Source organism: Emydura macquarii, unplaced genomic scaffold (genome assembly GCF_026122565.2).
Source record: "Emydura macquarii macquarii isolate MOO-44397 ecotype Brisbane River unplaced genomic scaffold, CSIRO-AGI_Emac_v2 contig_374, whole genome shotgun sequence".
NCBI classification, from domain to species: domain Eukaryota; kingdom Metazoa; phylum Chordata; order Testudines; family Chelidae; genus Emydura; species Emydura macquarii.
In genome coordinates, this window is record NW_027130511.1 from 3,698,365 (window position 1) to 3,719,283 (window position 20,919).

The 20,919-nt window shown below is 39.5% G+C and overlaps 1 protein-coding gene across 3 annotated transcripts in view; it reads left to right on the forward strand.

Moving 5' to 3' along the window:
* CEP128 (centrosomal protein 128) overlaps positions 1-20,919 on the forward strand; it is a 400,917-nt gene that overhangs the window by 364,895 nt on the left and 15,103 nt on the right. For 2 of the 3 annotated variants that reach the window (XR_010917028.1, XR_010917026.1), the window contains exon 24: positions 7,238-7,567. Coding sequence is in view for 1 of the 3 variants with exons in the window: in XM_067532353.1 (XP_067388454.1) it covers positions 7,238-7,344 (107 nt within the window). In the remaining 2 variants the exon portion in view is untranslated. Of the gene's footprint in view, positions 1-7,237; positions 7,753-20,919 lie in introns of those variants that run through there. The other variant, XM_067532353.1, reaches the window with a different exon arrangement.

Here is a 20,919-nt window from a genome sequence, read left to right on the forward strand (position 1 = left end):
CTGGGTGGCACACCGACAGCCAGCCTTGAGAGCACCAAGTATGGCCTGGGACTTCCTCAGCCACAGCATTATGAACCTCATGAGTCCAAGATGTGGAGGAGAAAGAAGGGGAAACAGAGGAAGAGGCCATACCTAAGGCCACATCTTCCTCATCTCCTCACAAGATAGTCAAGCTGTCACCATCTTATCTGGTGGATGACTTCAGAGAATTCCGGAGGTGCCAAAGACGGTAATTGGCACTCTCCATATACCCCTGGAGGAGGTGAAGGATGCACACCACTAGCTAATAGACATCCTTCATGCCTCTGCTACCTCCAAAATTACCCTGCCGTTCAATCAGGACATTCTAGACCCAGTCTAGGTGATAAGGCAAACCCTGGCTATAGTGGCCCTGACCTGCAAGTGTATGGACAAATAAATTAAGTCCCTTCAAGAATGCAGTGGTCCTCTTCACCCAATCACCACTCAGCTCCAACATAGTGGATGTGGTCAATTCCCAGGGTTGGCAACATCTTTCTAGGATCAAGCTGTATGACAGAGACTGGAAGCGCTTGGACCTTTTTGGCAGAAAGGCATACTGTCCAGCCTCCCTGCAGTTCAGAATTGCCAACTACCAGGCATTATTTGCAAAATGCAAATACAAAATATAGTTCATATAGCAAAATATAGCTACACCAACTATAATAAACTCAATGATTTTATTGAGAAACTGCCAGAAGTCTCTCGGGATGCTTTAAAGGCCATCATCCAAGAGGGATAGTTGGTGGCTAAGATGGCCCTACAGTCAGCCCTTGATGCAGCTGATACGAAAGCCAGGACCATCTCTATGGCTGTGGTGATGAGGCAAGCGTTGTGACTCTACCTCTCAGGATTCCTGAAATAGGTGCAGACTACAGTCGAAGACATTCCCTTTGAAGGTAAGATTGACAACTTCTCTCCATTCTTTAAAAGATTCCAGGGCAACCCTCAGTGGTTCAGTACCAACCCTTAGTGGTCAGTACCAACAGAGACCACATTCATCCCAATTCATTTCTCAACATAGTTATGAGCCGCATAGAAAGAGAAACAAGTTCTTTAGATGCAAGCCTTCTGGGGCTAAACCTTCTATTCAGCCATGCACCCAGAAACATTTTTGACAAGCAGGTTGAGGCACAACAAGACCACTCCCAACTGCCATCTACCCCGTTTGGCCACTGCTTGTCATAGTGTTCAGCAGTGCCTGGAAACACATAACCACAGACAAATAAGTCTTGGAAATCATCAAGCTTGGTTACTCCGTCCGCTTCTTCTACCCCTTCCACAAAACCCTTCCCAGTACCTCTTCAGGGACCCTTCTCACGAGAGTCTGCCAAGGCAGGAGATAGATAGCCTCCTGCAGTTAGGAGCTGTAGAACCAGTACTTCAACATCTTCGAGGCAAAGGGTCCCACACTCGCTATTTCCTAATACTCAAAAGGAAGGAAGATTGGAGACCTATTCTAGACCTCAGAGCTCTCTACAAGTTTATCAAAGCTCAGAAGTTTAAGATGGTTATCTTGTCAATGATCGTTCTGTCATTGGAACAGGGAGACTGGTTTTTGGTCCTTGACCTACAGCATGCCTGTTTTCACATCTCAATATTACCAGATCACAGATGCTTCTTCATGTTCACCTTAGGAAATGGTCATTCATAGAATCATAGAAGATTACAGTTGAAAGGGACCTCAGGAGGTCATCTAGTCCAACTCCCTGCTCAAAGCAGGACGAACCCCAATTAAATCTTCCCAGCCAGGGCTTTGTCAAGCCGGGCCTTAAAAACCTCTTAAGGATGGAGATTCCACAACCTCCTTAGGTAACCCATGCCAGTGCTTCATCACTATTTTCCTAATATCCCACCTAGACCTCCCCCATTGCAACTTGAGACTATTGCTCCTAGTTCTGTCATCTACTACCACTGAGAACCGCCTTGCTACATCCTCCCTGGAACCCTCTTTCATGTAGTTAAAGGCTGCTATCAAATCCCCCCTCATTCTTCTCTTCTGCAGACTAAACGAGCCTAATTCCCTCAGCCTCTCCTTATAAGTCATGTGCCCCAGCCCCCTAATCATTTTTGTTGCCCTCCTCTGAACTCCGTCCAATTTTTCCACATCCTTTCTGTAGTGGGGGGACCAAAACTAGACACAGTACTCCAAATGTAGCCTCACCAGTGCCGAATAGAGGGAAATAATCACTTCCCTTGATCTGTTGGCAATGCTCTTACTAATGCAGCCCAGTATGCTGTTAGCCTTCTTGGCAATAAGGGAACACTGTTGACTCATCCAGCTTCTTGTCCACTTTAGCCCCCAGATCATTTTCTGCAGAACTGTTATCTAGCCAGTTGGTCCCCAGTCTGTAGCAGTGCAAGAGATTCTTCTGTCCTAAGTACAGGACTCTGTACTTGTCCTTGTTGAACCTCATCAGATTTTTTTTGGCCCAATCCTCCAATTTTTCTAGGTCACTCTGTATTCTATCCTTACCCTTCAGCATATCTACCACTCCCCACAGCTTAGTGTCATCTGCAAACTTGCTGAGGGTGCAATCCACTCCATCCTCCAGATCAGATCATTAATGAAGAAGTTTAACAAAACTGGCCCCAGCACCGACCCCTGGGATACTCCACTTGTTACTGGCTACCAACTGGACATCGAGCTGTTGATCACTACCCATTGAGCCCAATGATTTAGCCAGCTTTCTGTCCACCTTACAGTCCATTCATCCAAACCATACTTCTTTAACTTGCTGGCAAGAATACTGTGGGACACCATATCAAATGCTTTGCTAAAATCAAGGTATATCATGTCCACCGCTTTCCCCACATCCACAGAGCCAGTCACCTCATCATAGAAGGCAATCAGGTTGGTGAGGTATGACTTGCCATTGGTGAATCCATACTGACTGTTCCTGATCACCTTCCTCTCTTCCAAGTACCTCAAAATGAATTCCTTGAGGACCTGCTCCATGATTTTTCTGGTGACTAAGGTGAGGCTGACTGGTCTGTAGTTGCCCGGTTCCTCCTCCTTCCATTTTTTGAAGATGGGCACTATATTTGCCTTTTTCCAATTATCCAGGACCTCTCCCAATCACCATGAGTTTTCAAAGTTAATGACCAATGACTCTGCAATCACATCAGCCAACTCCCTCAGCACCCTCGGATGCATTGCATCCTGTCCCACAGACTTGTATATGTCCAGCCTTTCTAAATGGTCCTGAAGCTGTTCTTTCAGCACTGAGGATCATTATCAATACAGACTATTTCCTTTCTGACTGTCATTAGCACTGAGAGTGTTCATCAAAGTTTTCTTGGTAATAGCCACTCACCTATATTCTCTAGGGATTATGAACGATCCCTACCTGGATGACTGCCTCCTCCGATCATGGCAGGAGGCTCGCTGAGCCACCGAGAACACAATACACTTGTTCACGGAGCTAGGCCTGCAAACCAGTTCTCAGAAGTTGACCTTTATACCGGTCCAACATCTGGAGTTCATAAGGGCTCACTTGGATGTGCAACAGGCCAAAGCCTTTCTTCCTCAGGACAGGTTCCTATCTTTGGTATCACTTATAGACACATCTCAATGCATCCCTGAAGTGTCAGCCAGACTCCACCTCCAAATTCTGGGGCATATTATAGCCAGCACTGCAGTGATCCTGCATGCCAGGCTTCACATAGGATGCTTGCAGATATGGTTTGGCTCGGTGTACAAGCCAAACAGAGACAATCTACAAAAACTTTTGTCACTGCCCTAAAGATCATGGATTCCCTGAACTGGTGGAGGAACCTGGCCCACATTAGCAAAGAGACTCCTTTTCTTCAGATGCTGCCTTTGGCACTTCTCAATGCTGACGCATCCCTCGTGGGATGGGGTGCCCATCTCAATAAGTTGAAAATACAAGGAAAATAGTCACCCTCAGAGATATCCCCATATATCAATCTCCTCAAATTAAGAGCAGTCAGGAATGCCTGCGCTCATTTCCTACCATACATACCAGGGTCTCTCATAAAGATCCTTCTGGACAACATAGCTTGTATGTACTATATTAACCACCGGAGGGGGAAGCCAGATCACCCTCCCTGTGCCCGGAAGCGATGAAACTTTGGAACTGGTGCCTTGCTCACAATATCATCCTATCTGCAGCTCACCTCTTGGGTGCACAGAACTCAGTAGTGGATGGTCTAAGCCGTAAATTCCCACACAACCATGAGTGGGCGATGCTCCCGATGATACTTCACAATGTATTCGCACCTTGGGAAACACCATCCAGAGACCTGTTCACCACTCACCAGAACAGGAAGTGTAAGCAGTACTTCTCCAGATCAGGGATCGGCCAGCTCTCCCTGGGTGATACTTTTCTCCCCTGGGATAAGCACTTTCTCTACACCTTTCCTCCATTTCCTCTCCTACTGAAGGCCTGTTAAAGATAAAAAGGCACAGAGCGCATGTAATCCTCATCACTCTCATGTGGCTGAGGCAAACCTGGTATCCTTACCTGATACAGCTCACAATGTGTCCACCAATCTCCCTCCTGGCCACACCACATCTTCCCTCTCAACACAAGGGATGGACCACGAACCCCAACTTGTGGATCCTCCACCATAAGGCTTAGCTCCTACATGATTTCAACATTTAGAGTCAGCATTTTCAAAAGAGGTATAGGAGATCCTACTACACAGCAGAAAGCCCTGCACATGCCGCACATATCTGCAGAAATGGTCCAGGTTCCAGGCTTGGTGCACATCCTGGAAAATCGTATCAGTCTTGGCATCTCTCCCTCATATACACCCTGACTTTTAAAAAATCAGGGTTTTCTCTGAGCTCCCTCAAAGTTTACCTAGCAGCCTTTACAATGTTTCACCAATCTATAGAAGGGCACTCAATCCTATCATACCCAACTACTAAGAGTTTCCTGAAGGGAATAACAAACCTCTTCCTGCAACCTCGCCTTCCTACCCCCTTGTGGGACTTGAATCTGGTGCTGAAAGGGCTGATGAGACCCCCCTTTCGAGCCTGTGGCCACTTGTTTGCTGTCACACCTATCAATGAAAACGGTCTTCTTAATTGCAATTACCTCACCTAGGAAATCGGGGAAATAGCAGCCCTTGTGGCACATCCCCCATACACGGAATTCTTCCCAGATAAGATGACACTCAGGCCTCATCCTAGGTTCATCCCTAAAGTTACCTCATTGTTCCACATGAATCAGTCCATTCATCTTCAATATTCTATCCTAAGCCTCACTGAGACAATATGGAGGCTATATAGCATACGCTAGATGTCAGGAGAGCCCCGGCATTCTACCTTGATAGGAAAAAACCCTTCAGGAAGTCCCCTAGACTATTCCTTTCCATTGCAGACAGAGCTAAGGACTCAGCTATATCAACCCAAACACTTTCGAAGTGGGTCTTGAACTGCATCAAACGGTGCTAGAGATTCATATGATGACCCCTCCGGACTTGATCCATACGCATTCTATGAGATCTACTTCCTCCTCTGTCACCTTCTTTAAAGATGTCCCCGTTTCAGAGATCTGTAGAGCGGTGACGTGGGCATCAGTCCATACCTTTGTGAAACACTATGTGATTACTGTGGACTCTGCCTCTGATGCCACCTTAGGCTCCAGAATACTATCAACATTGACTAACCCGACTCCAAAGTCCCAGGCCTCCAAAAGAGGTACAGCTCGGTAGTCATCTACAGTGGAGTACCCATAGGGACACTATTTGAATAAGTAGTAGTTACTCATCCTCCGCAGTAACAAGGTTTCTTTTGAGATGTGTGTCCGTATGGTTGCTCCACTACCTGCCCTCTTCCCTTATATTTCGGAGTTCTTATTATGACTCTGCGGTAGAAAAGGAACTGAGGAAGGTTAGCCCATGTGCGCAGGCTAGCCTTGTGGCACAGCACGGGGAGAGACAGTGCATGTGCAGGCCCAACGGACATTGCTACCAAAGTTCTCTGATCAGCAGTGCAAGGATGCACACACACCTATAGTGGAACACCAATAGGGACATGCATCTCTAAGAAACATCAGTTCTGCACAGGTTGAGTAACAACTTTTTCTTTGCTGCAGCAAAATGATAATTCATGGATTTATTAAGGGCCAAAGAGTCAAGATAGTGATTTTACTTCACTTTTGGAAATGGAAGGATTCTGACTACTCTACATGAAACAGTGAAGACTTGTTACATGGCTCCCAGGTGGGAGTTGCTAAACTATTACAGTACCATTTGTAAAAAGTACACTAAGCATATTTATAACAAACTATAAGGGAGGCCCAGTTTTCTGACACTTTCATGATGCATATGTGGACAGTATGGGAATAACATATTGCAGAAATAGAAGCCTGATGTCCATTTCTGTTTCTTAACTTGGAGTCTCTGCCTCTTGTCAAGTTCTTACCTCCCATTAGTGTTCTTTTTTCCAATGGATAATTACTAGATGCTGCATCTCGTTCATATTTACTTTGGGGCTTTGTGCCATATAATGCATTCAAGCTACGTTTGTGGAAATACCCAGAACCAAGGATTTAAAAAACTACACATGCATACCTAAAGTGCATATACATTCATTCTAAAGTCAAAGAAAACAATGGAGCAATACAATTTGTTGCCTCTAGGATGTTCCACTAAAAACAGTATTTTCTTAGAGAGATTTCTGGGTTTTTTTCCTCTTACTAAAAAAGCTCTACAAAATTAAATGCAAAGAAAGTGTATAAACAATATAAAGGGCACACAATTTCAATTCTTAAATGTCAGGTAAAGTAGAAATTAAGGCTTCCTCTGTGTAGCAAGGCTCACTCAGCATGGTTAATTATATATAGACTTTAAAAATCTGTTTTTCTTGACCAATAAGTACTTGTTATTCTGTGTGTTAATAAATGAACACCCTAATACATGTTCCTGTATGCATCATCACTTGTGTTTTCTGACTTAAGATTTTTTAATTTGTAACCAAAATGTTGTAGTTAACATAGCTTTTTGCATGTAATAGTATATCAGGCAAGCACATACAAATTTTGACTGTAAAGAACAGCACAATAGAGAGGAGATTACTGTAATACAATATTATTTAGCACACCAGCTATGACCAAGCTTAACCATATGGTGACTGCCACTAGCAAATCTATATACACTACTAGCTCTCTGAAGTGATTTACTATTGATAGTATTTCTTTGCAGGGATTGATTGGTCTCTCCCACTCCTTTTTTCTTTCCTTTCCAGCATTTATGAGAAGAATGGTTCCTTTCGATTTAAAGACAACCAAGGAAGATCCCATTAGTATTACTGTCAATGGAATGAAGTCACAAGCAGAAAAAGAGAAGCACTAGAGCAGCTAAAAATTACGCAAAAACACGGCAGCTTTCTTTGTAAATGGAAGGATACTCAGTTCTGCTCCATTGTTTTAAAACAATAATAATTCTGTCTGCAATCAAGCACAGCTGCACTTACAGGAATGATGCAGCTTCAGGAACTCATCAATTGCCAAATATTGACTGAAAGTTCATCATAGTTGTTTCAGCGGAATAAGACTATTTAAATCTGAAGATAACGGTATGTACCATATCTGCCAAAGGGTGGACATAAAGCCTTGTCCCCTTTGCATTTGTTTCTGTGGTTCCCCTGACTAATGTTCAGTCTTGCTTATGGATTCTAAAGATTATCAGATGAAGAAGTAGTACACAAACTTTTACTAATAGCAAAATTACAGGTATAAGGAAATTTGGTTAACACTTAAATTTAGGCATCATTTAATAATGATTAATCAGTAAACAATTAATAGAAATTGCTTTTGTCCTAATATCTTATAAGAGGCTTTGTAATATGTTGTAGTGAAATGTATAGACGATTTTAGGTATTTCAGTTTATAAAAGCCATGTAACACGTCATTAACTATTAGAAAAGGATCCAATCAGCAAAGTTTGAAACTAAAACCAAATTTTCCCAAAGCTGGAGGAAATTTAGATCATAGTTTTGGTGCAGCCCATCTCTATTGTCAGGTAGTTAGAATTATTTCTAAAATATATTATAATATCTTATATTCCGATGGTATGGCAAGAAGGCATTATTATCTAATGGTGAGAGCAAGAGAACGGCAGACAGGAGACTTAGGTTCTCAGCTCTTTCCCTAAGTCACCATGTGACTTTTTGCAAGTAACTTAGCCTCCTTGTGCCTCAATTTCCTCACCTGCAAGATGACCTGATGATACTCCTCTTCATTAAGCACTTTGAAAACCTTTAATGAAAGGTGATGCTATATATGAGCATGAAACGTTCATTTTTAAAAGCAACTTCTAATAACCATTTAGTTACTCTTTTTATTGTATATGAAGTATTTTGAAATTTCACCTTCATTTTAAAATGTTACTATTATTCATAATTCTGGAAGTCCTTATTGCGGCTGAAGGCCCCATTCTGATCAAATCAGATACATTTCTTAGCTTACTAAAGTCTCCAACAAACCACTATAGTAGCATCTTCCACTGTCTTAAGAATCTTCAATATTTATACCAGTCCTGGTTCAGTTCTAAGATACATGCCTGTCTTTAGTGTTCCAGGTTGAGTCACCACTAAAGTGCCTTAAAGGGCCAATATACTGGCCAAACACACCAGGGAGTATCATAGTGATCTGAACTATATTGCAATGGTTCAGTTATGTCAGCCTTTTCTTGTGTAGTGAGCCCTCTCCTTCTCTGAAAGACTGTGGCTCTTTTACTAGCACTGTCAGTAGAGGTGGAACCTTTAGTAGCAGTTTCCATGTCATTATGTGCCAACTAAGGAACAGGCAGTGCTTTTAAGTTTATTGCAGACAGATGCTGCCCACAGCTGGGACAGTGGGGAGTCTGTTGGAGCAAGCCCCTAATACTAAGCATTGTTCCAAGCACATCTTATTGCTGAGGGCATTAACATCATAGACTCTGCAGAAAGGGAGATGAGAAAATACTCCATAATATTGCTTTACATTAATTTTATGTGCATAACTTCTTTGTATGAAAACAGTCATTATTTTTTATGTCTCATAAAAGATTTTCCTATCCTTTTTGAAAATATTCTCTTTGCCTGCTAGATGTGCATACTGTAGGCTGTAGTAGTTCTGGCACAAGCCCTTTACAGACTGCTGGCGCATTTCCTACCTCAGAAGGCCAGAAAAACATAACAGGGTCAGCTATCTCTTCCAATTCCAAAGGCTGTGTCAGAATCAGAGCAAAAAAACTATACAAAAAATCCCTCTCTACTAGTGAAAACAAGGTTAGTGAAAACTTGTTTCTGTCATGGAGTAGGAAAGAGTGTGGACACCATGAAGTATGGGATTAACTCCGTCCATAATTACCCTAAACTAAACCAACTGTAAATGTATCTAGTGTTTGTAATTTATTGTTTTAATTAGATCAGGTCACAGCTGGAAATTAGTGTTTAAAACACTTCAGCCAGTTTGCCTGCTGAAATGTTGAAAAATCAGAAAATAAGTTATCCACAGCTTCCAGAGTTTTATGGTGCACAGAGATAATGGATAAAAGAAATATAGGACAGTCAATTTAAAATAACAAAAACTGTTGTTCTGCAACACAGTAAATCGTGGTTTAAAATAGACCATGTTGCAAGTAGAGCTTTTTAAAGAGAACCCACTACAGTTTGAATTGCTGGATGGATAGATAAATGTGTGTCAAATGCTTTTTACCTAATCTGGAACAATTTCCATGGTAAATACCTGTTTGTAAGTGGACTAGGCTGAAACCTGGCAACTGAGAGCCTCAGTTCAGGAGCAAAATTATTATTTGTGTAAAAATAAGAGTCTCTTTGCTTTTCCTAAGGAATGTGAAAAAATCTGGATATTCATTGCTTCTGGCTCTCTTGGCTTGTATTTATTTATTACTTCTTTCTTTCTTATAACTCAGAAATAGCGAGTTGTGTTTACTAAAAATAGTTTAATTAGTTTTAATAATTGTTTGTCTCACTCTCTGATTACTAAGTTTAAGCAGTCTAAACTTCCAGGACATGCTTTCAAAATGCCCTGAAAATACATTTATACAATAGAATGAAAATGACTATTGGGTGAATAATACTTGCTTTAAAACTCCTTAAATATGCTAATTGTTTACAAATTGGTCCATGTGACATCTTCTCTGAGGCAATTTATTTCCTTTTTGTAATTTACCAAGAGGTTTGGGAGAAAGAAATTAAACCACAAAAAAATTAAAGGAACTTCTTAATGGGTTGATGTAAGCTTTCCAAACCCAGAAAATTCTTTCCTAAACTTACTCTCTTGGTACTGCAGCATAGATAATGTATAAAAATCAGCCTGAATTCTGCCTTAGATAGAGGATCATATTGCCTGCAATACCTCAGTGTAATACAGTGAATTCATTTCCTTCATAGTAATGAGGGTTAAAGTCCCATTCCTGACATTATTTGAAAATGTCCTTTTGTGTGGTTCAATAAATATTTTTTCATCTTGACAAAAATACTTTTATTCTCCCTGACTAGTTTCTGATCCTAAAGTAGAAAAGCAGGTTGTTTATTTGAAGCATTTTGTGTACTCAGTATCCTAAAATTACCAACCTTTTAATTCATTATAGATCCTCTGTATATTATTTAATTCATTAATGCCCTAATCCTTCACACAGTGAGAGCTTTCAGTGTGCAAGAAATGTGGGATCAGGACCAAAGATTATCTACACTGAATTTTTTCTTATGCTCAGCATCTCTGAAAATCTGGCCACATATATTTAGGTATCTAAATATGGACATAGGTACCTAACTTCAGGCATCTAATTTGGAAATTTTGGCCTTGAAGACTATGGTCCAAATTTTACTTGATGCACTTTAATATATCTATAACTGGAAATACATCAATCCCTATGTTCATTATCCCTAAAACACCACTTCTTGTGATGTCTAAGCATCTTCAGTTGAAATACTTCAGTTTTATGTTGTCCCTCAGTTCACTAGTGCTTCATTCACATCTGGAACCTTATCTATTTCAAGCTTTGGCAGCCATGAAATCTAGTGATGCCGTCTTAGTGGTAACTTTTCTGATACTTGAGTGAGCAAGTCAGACTCCTAGTACACCTAATTTTAAAAGCCTTGCCTATTGGATGTAATCATTAATGGATGTAATCATGAATAACTGATTAATGATGATAAAAATAGGTTCTTCTAGAAACAATTTCAAAGAAAAAAATAGAGCTAGGCTTGGGACACAATGTCCTCCTCTTGTGGAGAGGGGATAGTAAAGAGAGCAGGGATTAGATAATCACATGGAGAAGCAATTTAGCCTTTTTTTCCCCTAAATTTTATCATGAACAGGAGAGGTTTCAACAGTAACACTACTGAGGTTTTGTGCATTCAGCCTTCACCCACATCTTCTCTACTCCTTCTAGCTTTCCCTGAAATAAATCTGAATGGATTTGAATGCCCAGGCACTAAGAAAATACTATCATCTTGTTCCATAAAGTCCTCTTGTAGGTAGGGGAGTGTTTCCTCCCAAATTCCATGTTTTTCTCATGGACATGAATTTCCACAGCATAGCCTCTTTAAATGAATCTGCACTAGATAACTGTGTGAGATAACTGTGTGTGTTCCTGGAAAAACTGACTTTTCTGGATGAAAATGGCAATATTTTGGCCCTTTATGCCTAAACATTTCTAAGGGAAAAATTGGAGAAATTCTCACATTTATACCTCTTGGACGAATGTAGCCATAGGCTTAAATTGTCTGTTTTTGTGCTCTTTGCTTGGTGTGTTGTAAACAAGATTTTTGGGGGTTTTTTTGTAAAACTCTGACCCTTTGGTCTACAAACCCATCTTCTATAGTGTTAGTAACCTTGTCCCCTCTCAGTTGGGCCCTGTTATGTCCCCACAGGAGCAAGTCCCAGTGAAGTCAATAGGAGCTGCACCCATGTGCCTGAAGTCATAGGCAGGTCCAAAATGAATGTAATATTGCAAGAACAAATTCCTGTGTCTTTTAGTCTGGTGGAAGTGGCAATGATGAAGATATGATAAAAAACAATTTAGAAGCAAGTATGATGTAGAGGAGAAGGGTTGCTCTCCAGGGGGATATCTTTGCTGAGATCTGTTCACCATGATGAATTTCCAGGTGCTGCATATTTTTGCTAATGTGTTTAGCTATTATCAGCATTTAAATAGAACAGTATTTCAGTGAGTAAAACCCATAGGTTAACAATGAAGCTTTAGAAACACCATCATCATTAATTCTTTCATTTAAAAATCTCTGCATTGATTTGAGCTGCTATGCGCTATGAGCACATTTTCATGCAACAGTTCTGAGTATGAACTTTACTGCATTACCGTGTGCAGGAATAAATCAGATTTTAAAACTTAGGAAAACGTGTATTATAGTCAGAAGTACAGCAGGAGCAAGCAGTGTATAATTTGACAACCTTTCAAAATCTGGAACCCAGTTCTTTGAGAATATTGGCAGCAAAAATGAAAGGGGGAAAAAAAGTAATTGCTACTGTGGTGAAAATACAGAGACATACATCTACTAGCAACAATAACCAGTCATATTTCTAAAGTTTAAAGCTGCAAACCTGCCATGCCTCAGCCTGTAAGAATAAAGACTCTGGTTGGTTGGGGTTTTTGTTTTTTTTTGACTTGACAGATGTAAAATTTTAATGTCATGCATACCTTAAGAAAATATGTAGTGATTGAGATTTCAGTGTGACAAATATAAAGCAAACCCAATAGCACATCTTGTTTTCATCGACTGAGATGTCTTGACATCTATCCTGCAGATTATTCCCAAAGCAAATCATTTCTGACTGGCCTTTTAATTTAAACAAACAGAATTGAGTGGGGGACAATGTATCTTTATCAAGTGCAGTTTTCTTTGTCATATCAGCACAGATATTTTACTGAACTAGAAAGCAAATTGTGGGCATGAAGCAACATATGTTTCAACAGTTTGAGTGGACGGTAAAATCACTAATAAGTCAAGCTTATAATTAAAAATCAAACGAACTCCAATTCTCCTATGATTTGGGAGAGCAAGAGAGGAAAGTTTAAGCTCATTAATTACTCACAATGTGAAACTCCCTCTTCAAGGTGTTTATATCTTTTTGTAAAGAAATTCCTGCCCTTATTTTTAATGAAGGACTTGACTGGGAGGCAAACAAACTATACAAAAGCATTCAACTTTGCTAGCAATTATTGTATCTCTCTTCCCTGTGCTGCTGCTACTGTTGACGGTATTTGTATTTTTAAGTAGTACAGTGGAATTTACAGTGGCTGCACCATCAGCCCGTTGACATGAAAAGATAATATCCTACATGCATAAGCATGGTTTCACTGCAAGACCACATAAAGAAAAAAGAGGAAATCTACTCATAGTTCCTTTTTGTGTGATGAAGGGATCTTAGAAAAATTAGAAACAAGTATATAGCAGGCCAGATTTTTCAAAAGTGCTCACTACCCAACATATCCTGTTTTCAGCAAAAGTACTGATTACTTTTGAAAGCCTGGCTTCTTCATTTTGGTGCTTAATAGGAACTATTAAATGCTAAATTCTTCTGAAAATCTTGTATTTCAAGTGTTTAAATATTGTATGAAAATAACTCATTAAAGATCAAATCTTGCCATCCTTACTCAGGCAAAACACCCATTGAAGCCATTAGCTTTAATGGGAGTTTTGCCTGAGTAAGAACTGCAGGATTTTAGCCCTAAGATCTCTTTCATCATTTCTCTCTCTTTACATTGGAGTTGGTTTGATCACAAGCTGCTTTTCTGATCTGCTATGTACGTTGCACTTGATCATCAGGTGAAACCAGTCAGCAGTTCTACCATCACCAGATTATTTAGCTCATGGGATCAATTTCAATAGTTGATTTGCTGTAGAATGGTAGCATCATAAAAGGGAATGCTTTCTTATAATCTCTTTTCATGTGGATTTTGAAACTCCATTTGTTTGCTAAAATAAAAGCCACACCGTAAACCGACTAACATCAGATCACATGCTGCTTAACTTTAAAGATCATTTCCTGGGCGGTACATCTTAATATGATGTTTATCCAGATTTGCTGAGTGCTACAATTTTTCCCCCAATCGTGCATAGACTAATGAAAAGGAGGAAGGGAATGGAGGTGCTCAGAAATAGTATAACCAGTGTTGAGTACAATACGTAAGTCTTGTCTAGAAAATAAAAGATGCAGACTGTTTAGTTAAGAGAGAACTGCACCCCTGTTGCTCAGTACAGAGTCCTGAAAGCTCATGCCTTGAAAGGTAATTTTTGAACATGTGTCAGTTTCAAATTACCATATCTAGAGCCATTGCTGACAATCAGAATACTGTTGAAAATTTATATTGATACTTGCTAAAAAAGGTCCTAATGTCAATTTGCAAAACTGAGTTTTGAGGTTGCTCATGTGATTATTAAAAAAGAATTAATTAGGATGTGAGCCTAGTTTCTGTTCTGGAACTGAGCACCTCACGTGTTCCACCAATGTCCCAAAAGATGTCAGTTGCCTTACTGCAAAACATAGTTTTTAATTAAAAACCATAAAGACTGGTTATGCTTTGCAGATGGCCAGTAGAACTGTTCGCCTCAGTGTGTAACCAATATGCTGTACTGAGCAAAATGGGTCCATCACTTTTAATGAGGCTTTTGCTGCCAGGGGTAACCCTGGCAACACCACCTCATTCAAACAGCTGCAGACTTGAAAACATCATGTGGTTGGCAAAGTTTGTTCTTCTATGTTTTGACTGATAGAGAAGCCAATAAACCCAGTGTGCACGGTGGATTTGTTTTTTCTTTTTTCAGCTGGAGAAGTCTTTAGTGAAGTCATTAGACTGTAAGAACAGGAGGCCTCAGTCAGAGTGAGCACTACAAAAATACACAGTGCTACATAGGGGTACAACAATGGTCATGCTCACCAGTGTCAAAATATACACCTGTTAGCATGTCATACATTGTTTCTTGAGAGAGTTGGATATTCATGTGAGAGTTTTTAGCTAGCCCACCACTAGACAAAGTATATTATAAAAAAATAAATAAATAAAAGTTGGCTAGCTCTATATTAGGTGACCAAAATACTTTGTGCAGTTGGCAATGAAATCCCCTTATCACTCAGTCATTGGGTCTCAGGTATATGTATGTCAGAACAGGGTATGACAAATCATCTCCAAGAGGAGCCAGGAAACGCTTTCACCACTATTCATGTGTTGAAGTAATTTCTTAATCCATTCTTGAGTTGCTATCTTTTCTAGACCATCTTGGTGTTGTGACTTTACAACAAAATTGTATGTCGTCATTTTTCAAACTTTGGAAAGCTTCAGGAAAACAAAACCAGTCACATTCCCTTCCGACTCACCATGTGTTGCTAAATGCTCACCTGTCTTAATTTATACATCTTTATATCCAACACACTTTGGAAAATTCTGATATGCATAGTGGTGTATACTGTATTTAGGGTGTGATCCTGTGAGTCCTCCAGGAAGAAATTCCATTGATGACTGTGGGTGTTTTGTGCGTGGAGGACTTGCAGGAATGGACTCTCTGCATTTTCTGTGACTTGTCAGATGTTCAAATTTCAGCCTTACCATTACAGTAGCATAAGTTATTTTAAGATTTATTATAGGATGGAGGGAGACAGAGAAAATATATAAGCAAACATTTATGCTGGAGATAATATTGCAAGACAATTTCCATTCTATATCTCAGTTTCCTCAAACATTCAGAAAACTTCCATATGATCACTGCAGAAAGTTGATTTTTTTTTTTTTTTTTGAATACTTGAGCAAAATCCATTTAGCCATTTTTGGGTTCATGAACAATGAAACAAATACACTTTTCTAAGTTTTAAAATAACACTCTGGCCAGTTTCTTTTTAATTTTGGTTAATTAAAAACTGGCTAAATTTTAAAAACTTAAAACCTCACATAGAAGTGAAATCCTGGCCCCATTGAAGTTAATGACAAAGTTCCCACAAATTTCAATGGGGCCAGGATTTCACACTTGATATGTAATGAGGCTTTAATGAGCAGCGCTTGCTTTCTGTTTCAAAAAGCCTTGTTTTGAACATGTAGACAGAGCATGTACAGCAGAAAATATGTGCAGTTATCAGCAGCACACTTGAGACCCGATTCTGACAGGGGCTTAGTGCATTCTATGAGGTACCAATGGACTTCAGTGGGAGTTTTGGGGACCCACCACCTCAAAATAGGCAATCCGTTCTTTACCAGATCAGTCCCTTAATGATGGACGAGTCGTAGTCATGCATGGCTAGTTAAGTGTGCACTTGCTAAATCAAAGAAATTACAAACACAGCTCATAAAACTAATTGCTGCATGAGGCAATTACCTCCGGACTTTTGTTTCTCCTTAATAAGAGAAAAACAAACAAAACATAAGAAGCTATTTGCAAGAAACCCTAGCAATGATGCAGCGTTAATCTTACATGATCAGGCACGTAAAGCAAGAAAATCCAAAAATCATGGTTGCTCTAGCACTATTATATTGACAGCATTGCACTTATTGGGCCAGATTCTCCAGTACACCAAAGCCATTTTGCACTGTTTATGTTGTGTAAAGTGGCCTTAAAGCACCAGAGAGGGTAAGTAAAGAATTCCCCTGTGCAGGGCGACTGGTATAAAACTGTCAGAGGTGGTTCCATCACCTCCTAAACCAGCCCCTCCCACAGACCCCCTGCATAAGGGTTATGTTTGTGATATATGTTAGGACTGCCTTTTTGCAGCTCTAACTTGCACTGAGGCTGAGCTGACTTTTATCAAGGTGCTTCCTGTGACCACCCTTGTCCACTACAACTGAGCTTCACTCTCAGTGGATAATCTGGGGCCACTATATGTAGAACTTTCTATTCCTCTTTTCTTTGTTAAAATTTGTATCCTCCTTCATAAGTTTTTGTGGAGATTAATTAGATAACTCTTGCAAAGCACTAGGGACATGCAAAGTGCTATATAAATGCTAAGTATTATTATTTCCCTCTGTCTCTATACTATAAGATATATAGGCTGTGCAACCACAGCCAAGTTAACGCTCCTGAAGCAACCTTCACTCTTGCGGTTTCCTTCACATTAGAGTGGTCGATTTCATAATTTTTTAAGGTTTTTTTCCCCCATTGCCTATGATGGAATCGGGATTTCATTGTAGTTTAAAAGAAAGAAGAAGAAGAAGGGGAAAAAAGGGCTATTCTAAATGTTTTTTAAACACAGATTTGTGTGGTAGATTTTTGTTGGCTCCACATTTTAGCAAGACCATAAATATCTGTCAAACTGATGGGCAAACAAAAAATACGCATTCAAAAAAACATGGTTTCATCTATATATTTTCATGACAAACCATAATGGCTCAGAATAATACAAAGTTACCCAACTTTGCCACGTAGGCTCTGTTTTGAAAATACAATAACTGGATATTTACACAGTATGGTTTCATTATGGGCCATTGTTAGCCCTTAATCCTATTTTTCAAGAGATTAAAAAAGAAACTTAAATACACAATCAAACCCACTGTACGTTTACATATCATTAATACAAACCAACAAAAGTCAGGAAGTTTAAACATATAACTACCCTGTCTTTGTTCCCTCTTTTGTATGATACTATTATAGGGCTCTCAAAATAGTGCATCCCTGCTACAGCAGGAGGTGGAGGGTGGATTTCAATTTGTAAAAATGTACTCAAGGAAACAGAAGATCTAAAAGAAACCCTGCATTTCACATTGTACATTGAATTTTCTGTTTCATGCTGGTTGCACAACAAAATTAACCATATAGAGATATATACAGCACGTTTGCCTGTGTGCGCTTATTTACAAGTAGTCAGGATCTAATTACACTCTAGATCAAAATGCTAACAACATGTTGTTGGGATTACACTTTTGAAGAGGATATTAACTAGTTAAGACTACTTTGTAGTGAGATTCTCTTGTGATTTATCTTATCTTTTCAAAGATCACCCAGCTTCTGTGATGAGACTCTTGTCTTATTTGTCAATTGATGGTTTTATTCCAAAGTAGTCTTATCATAGGATATTTTCCTACTAGATGTTGTCTTTAAATAAAAACCTTATAGGGCTGTCATTGAGATTTGCGTAATTAAATCACTGCTATAGATACATTAACCCTCACTGCTCTGATCTTCCTATAAATCCACAGTTAAAACTTTTAAGAAATACATTTTTTTCCCTTTCTAGGAAAGTATAAAGGCAGGAACTTGGTAACATGAATATTCCTAACCATGGACCCTTTCCAGTCTGTGGAATTTGTGATAGTCAGTTACATTGGGCCTGATTCCAGTCTCACAGCAGCTTTACCAGGGTGTACTTCATTGGCTTTAATTAAGGTATGCCTGATTTATACCAGCATGAGATCAGAATCAGTCCTGCTGTGTGGACCTTAAACACCAAGTAAAATGACTGAACCTAGGTAGAACATAGCTATGATCATTAAAACAGGAACTTGAAGTTGGAAGTTTTTGAAATCTTCAGTATCATGCCCTTCAATATTTTGATGCAAACTAAGTGCCTGATCTAAAGTCCACTGAAATCAGTGGGAACTTTTTTATTAATTTCAGTGGGATTTGGATCAGGTCCTAAGTGAAATGTTCATATTTTCACTTAATGCCAATGTTTATACCTCTTTGCTATAGTCCAAATATGGAGGTCTTTAACATATGTTAACTAATAATGAGGCAGTAACAAAAATGTCAGCTTTTATCATTTTTGGTGACTTTGGGCCTGGTCCAGCAAAGCACTGAGTGCCCTCAATTCCTACGGAAGTCACTGTGGGTTGGAAGCGCTCCTCAGAATTCAGGAGGTGCCTTGTACCTTGCAAGAGCAAAGCTACCAGCTTTTACTCACCACTTTAGTGTAACATGAAACTTGAACATCATTTTTGTAAATTATAACATTAAATACTTTTTTTCAAACAAGACTCAATGTTGTGGATACATGTTTTTAACAAATACATCTGTCTTATATTCTTGTAAAGCGTTGTGATATGTTTTAAGTTTGTGTGTGTTTAGATCAATTGATTTGCTTGTGCTTTGTGTGAAATCTTTAAGCATCTAATATGGATTTATATTAACTGCTTTGTTTTTTATACCTTGCCACCGAAAACAAAAATGTGCCTTTTAGTCTTCTTATGTTTCATTTTAAAAATGTTTATTTGAAATGCTTTTAAATCTGTTAAAATATGCATTGGTGATGTATGTTTTGATACAGTTATGAGCACTAAATAGGCTTCTTCAAAAAGTGTACTTGTTTATAGCCATTCATTTAAGTAAAAAAATATACTTTTGTTATTAATGGCAGGAAAATGGAGTATTTTCCCACTGCAGCATTTTACTATGTTTGACCCCAAATCTGTGACCGAACCAATACAAGCAGACCCTTACACTTGTAATGAGTACCACTGAAGTCAGTGGAGGCTCCGCAAGTGTGTGCTTGTGAGATCAGATTACAGGAACAAGGCCTTTGGGTGTATAGTCATCTAACCTTGTACATCATCTTTCATGGAGATGTGGGACCAAATTCTTAGTTAATGTAAATGTGAAAACTCCACTGAACTCAATGGAGCTGTACACATTGAAACCTGCAGATAGTTTGGCACATTGTATAAAGGTTCTAATAATTCTAAAATATATTGTTGTTCACACAGAACCGGAGACATTTCAATCAATAGCTGAGACTTGTATTTTCTTTTTAAAAAAATAACAAAATTATTACACATGCAGCAATACAAAGAAAGCAACTTGTACATTTGGGTTCTTGTGGAAAACTACCCACACTCTGTTTTCATAATGCCATGAGAATTCTTCACTGAAAACCCATAATTATATCACTAACTCTTTTGTCCTCTATTACATGGTTTGCTGTTTGGCTTGAAATTTTTCTGTGACCTTTTTATATAACCCTGTGACAACCCAGTTGTCTCATGCAAGTGTCTCTTACATGACCCTATCCCTGCCAACATATGGGCTGTCATTAGTATCGGAGAGCTGAAGTCAGTTCTAGTGCTTCCCTTATAATTCATGGATGTCATGCAGAAATGATGACCAAGAGAGTTTAAGAAACAGCTCGTACTTTTTCAGTGTCTGTGGCCTGTATCACCCAAGACTATGATCCTTTCATATCTCACAAGCTAAACAGCATCAACCTAGATCACTGTTTGTACAGGAAGACTCCAGGGGGAATACATAGGATTTGCTAGACTGAGCCAACGGAAACGGCACAGAGGACAAAGCTTCACAGTGAATGTTTTGTTTGTGTGGCTAGATACTGTTTTACAGAAATATACTTTAAACATGAAACTTCCTGCATTAAAAAATAAAGTATTTTAAGGCTACAGTCTAATAGCACATTGAGTGAAGATTTCATCTCTTTTTAATAGGGCTTAAGAAGTCGCCTTTGGCCATTGCCACCCACTATTGATCCCCTTTTGTTTGAGTGGGTGGAAGCGGGTTGGCCCACAAAGCAATAATTTTGCCTGTCTTTCAGTTGAGAGTCTTAAAATTAGGACCTTGACCACATGTGTTCATCAGAGATCTTCTGGCACTTTTCACCAGAGTCTGGGATTGAGCCCAGATGTCCTGGACAAATTCCAATTTGGGTTATTACATGCATTCTGCCTGCCCTGTGCAATTCCAGTTGGATATGGAATTCCTCTTCATTTCCTGCCTTAAACTCTTGTAGCATTTCTATGCACTATTGAACAGCTGCTGGCTTTTGGGATTGGGGGGAGGGGGAATAGGGGAAGGTGGAGTGGGGTGCAGATTAGTTGAAAAGGGACACGGGAGAGATTAGAGAATGTTGGCAAGTGGAGTATGCGGCACGAACCTGGAGCCATACCATCTCCACATCCTACAAATCTACTCTCACACCTGTGAGTAAATCAGTCTGTAGATCCTTGAAAGCTGCCTTGTTTTCCTATTTC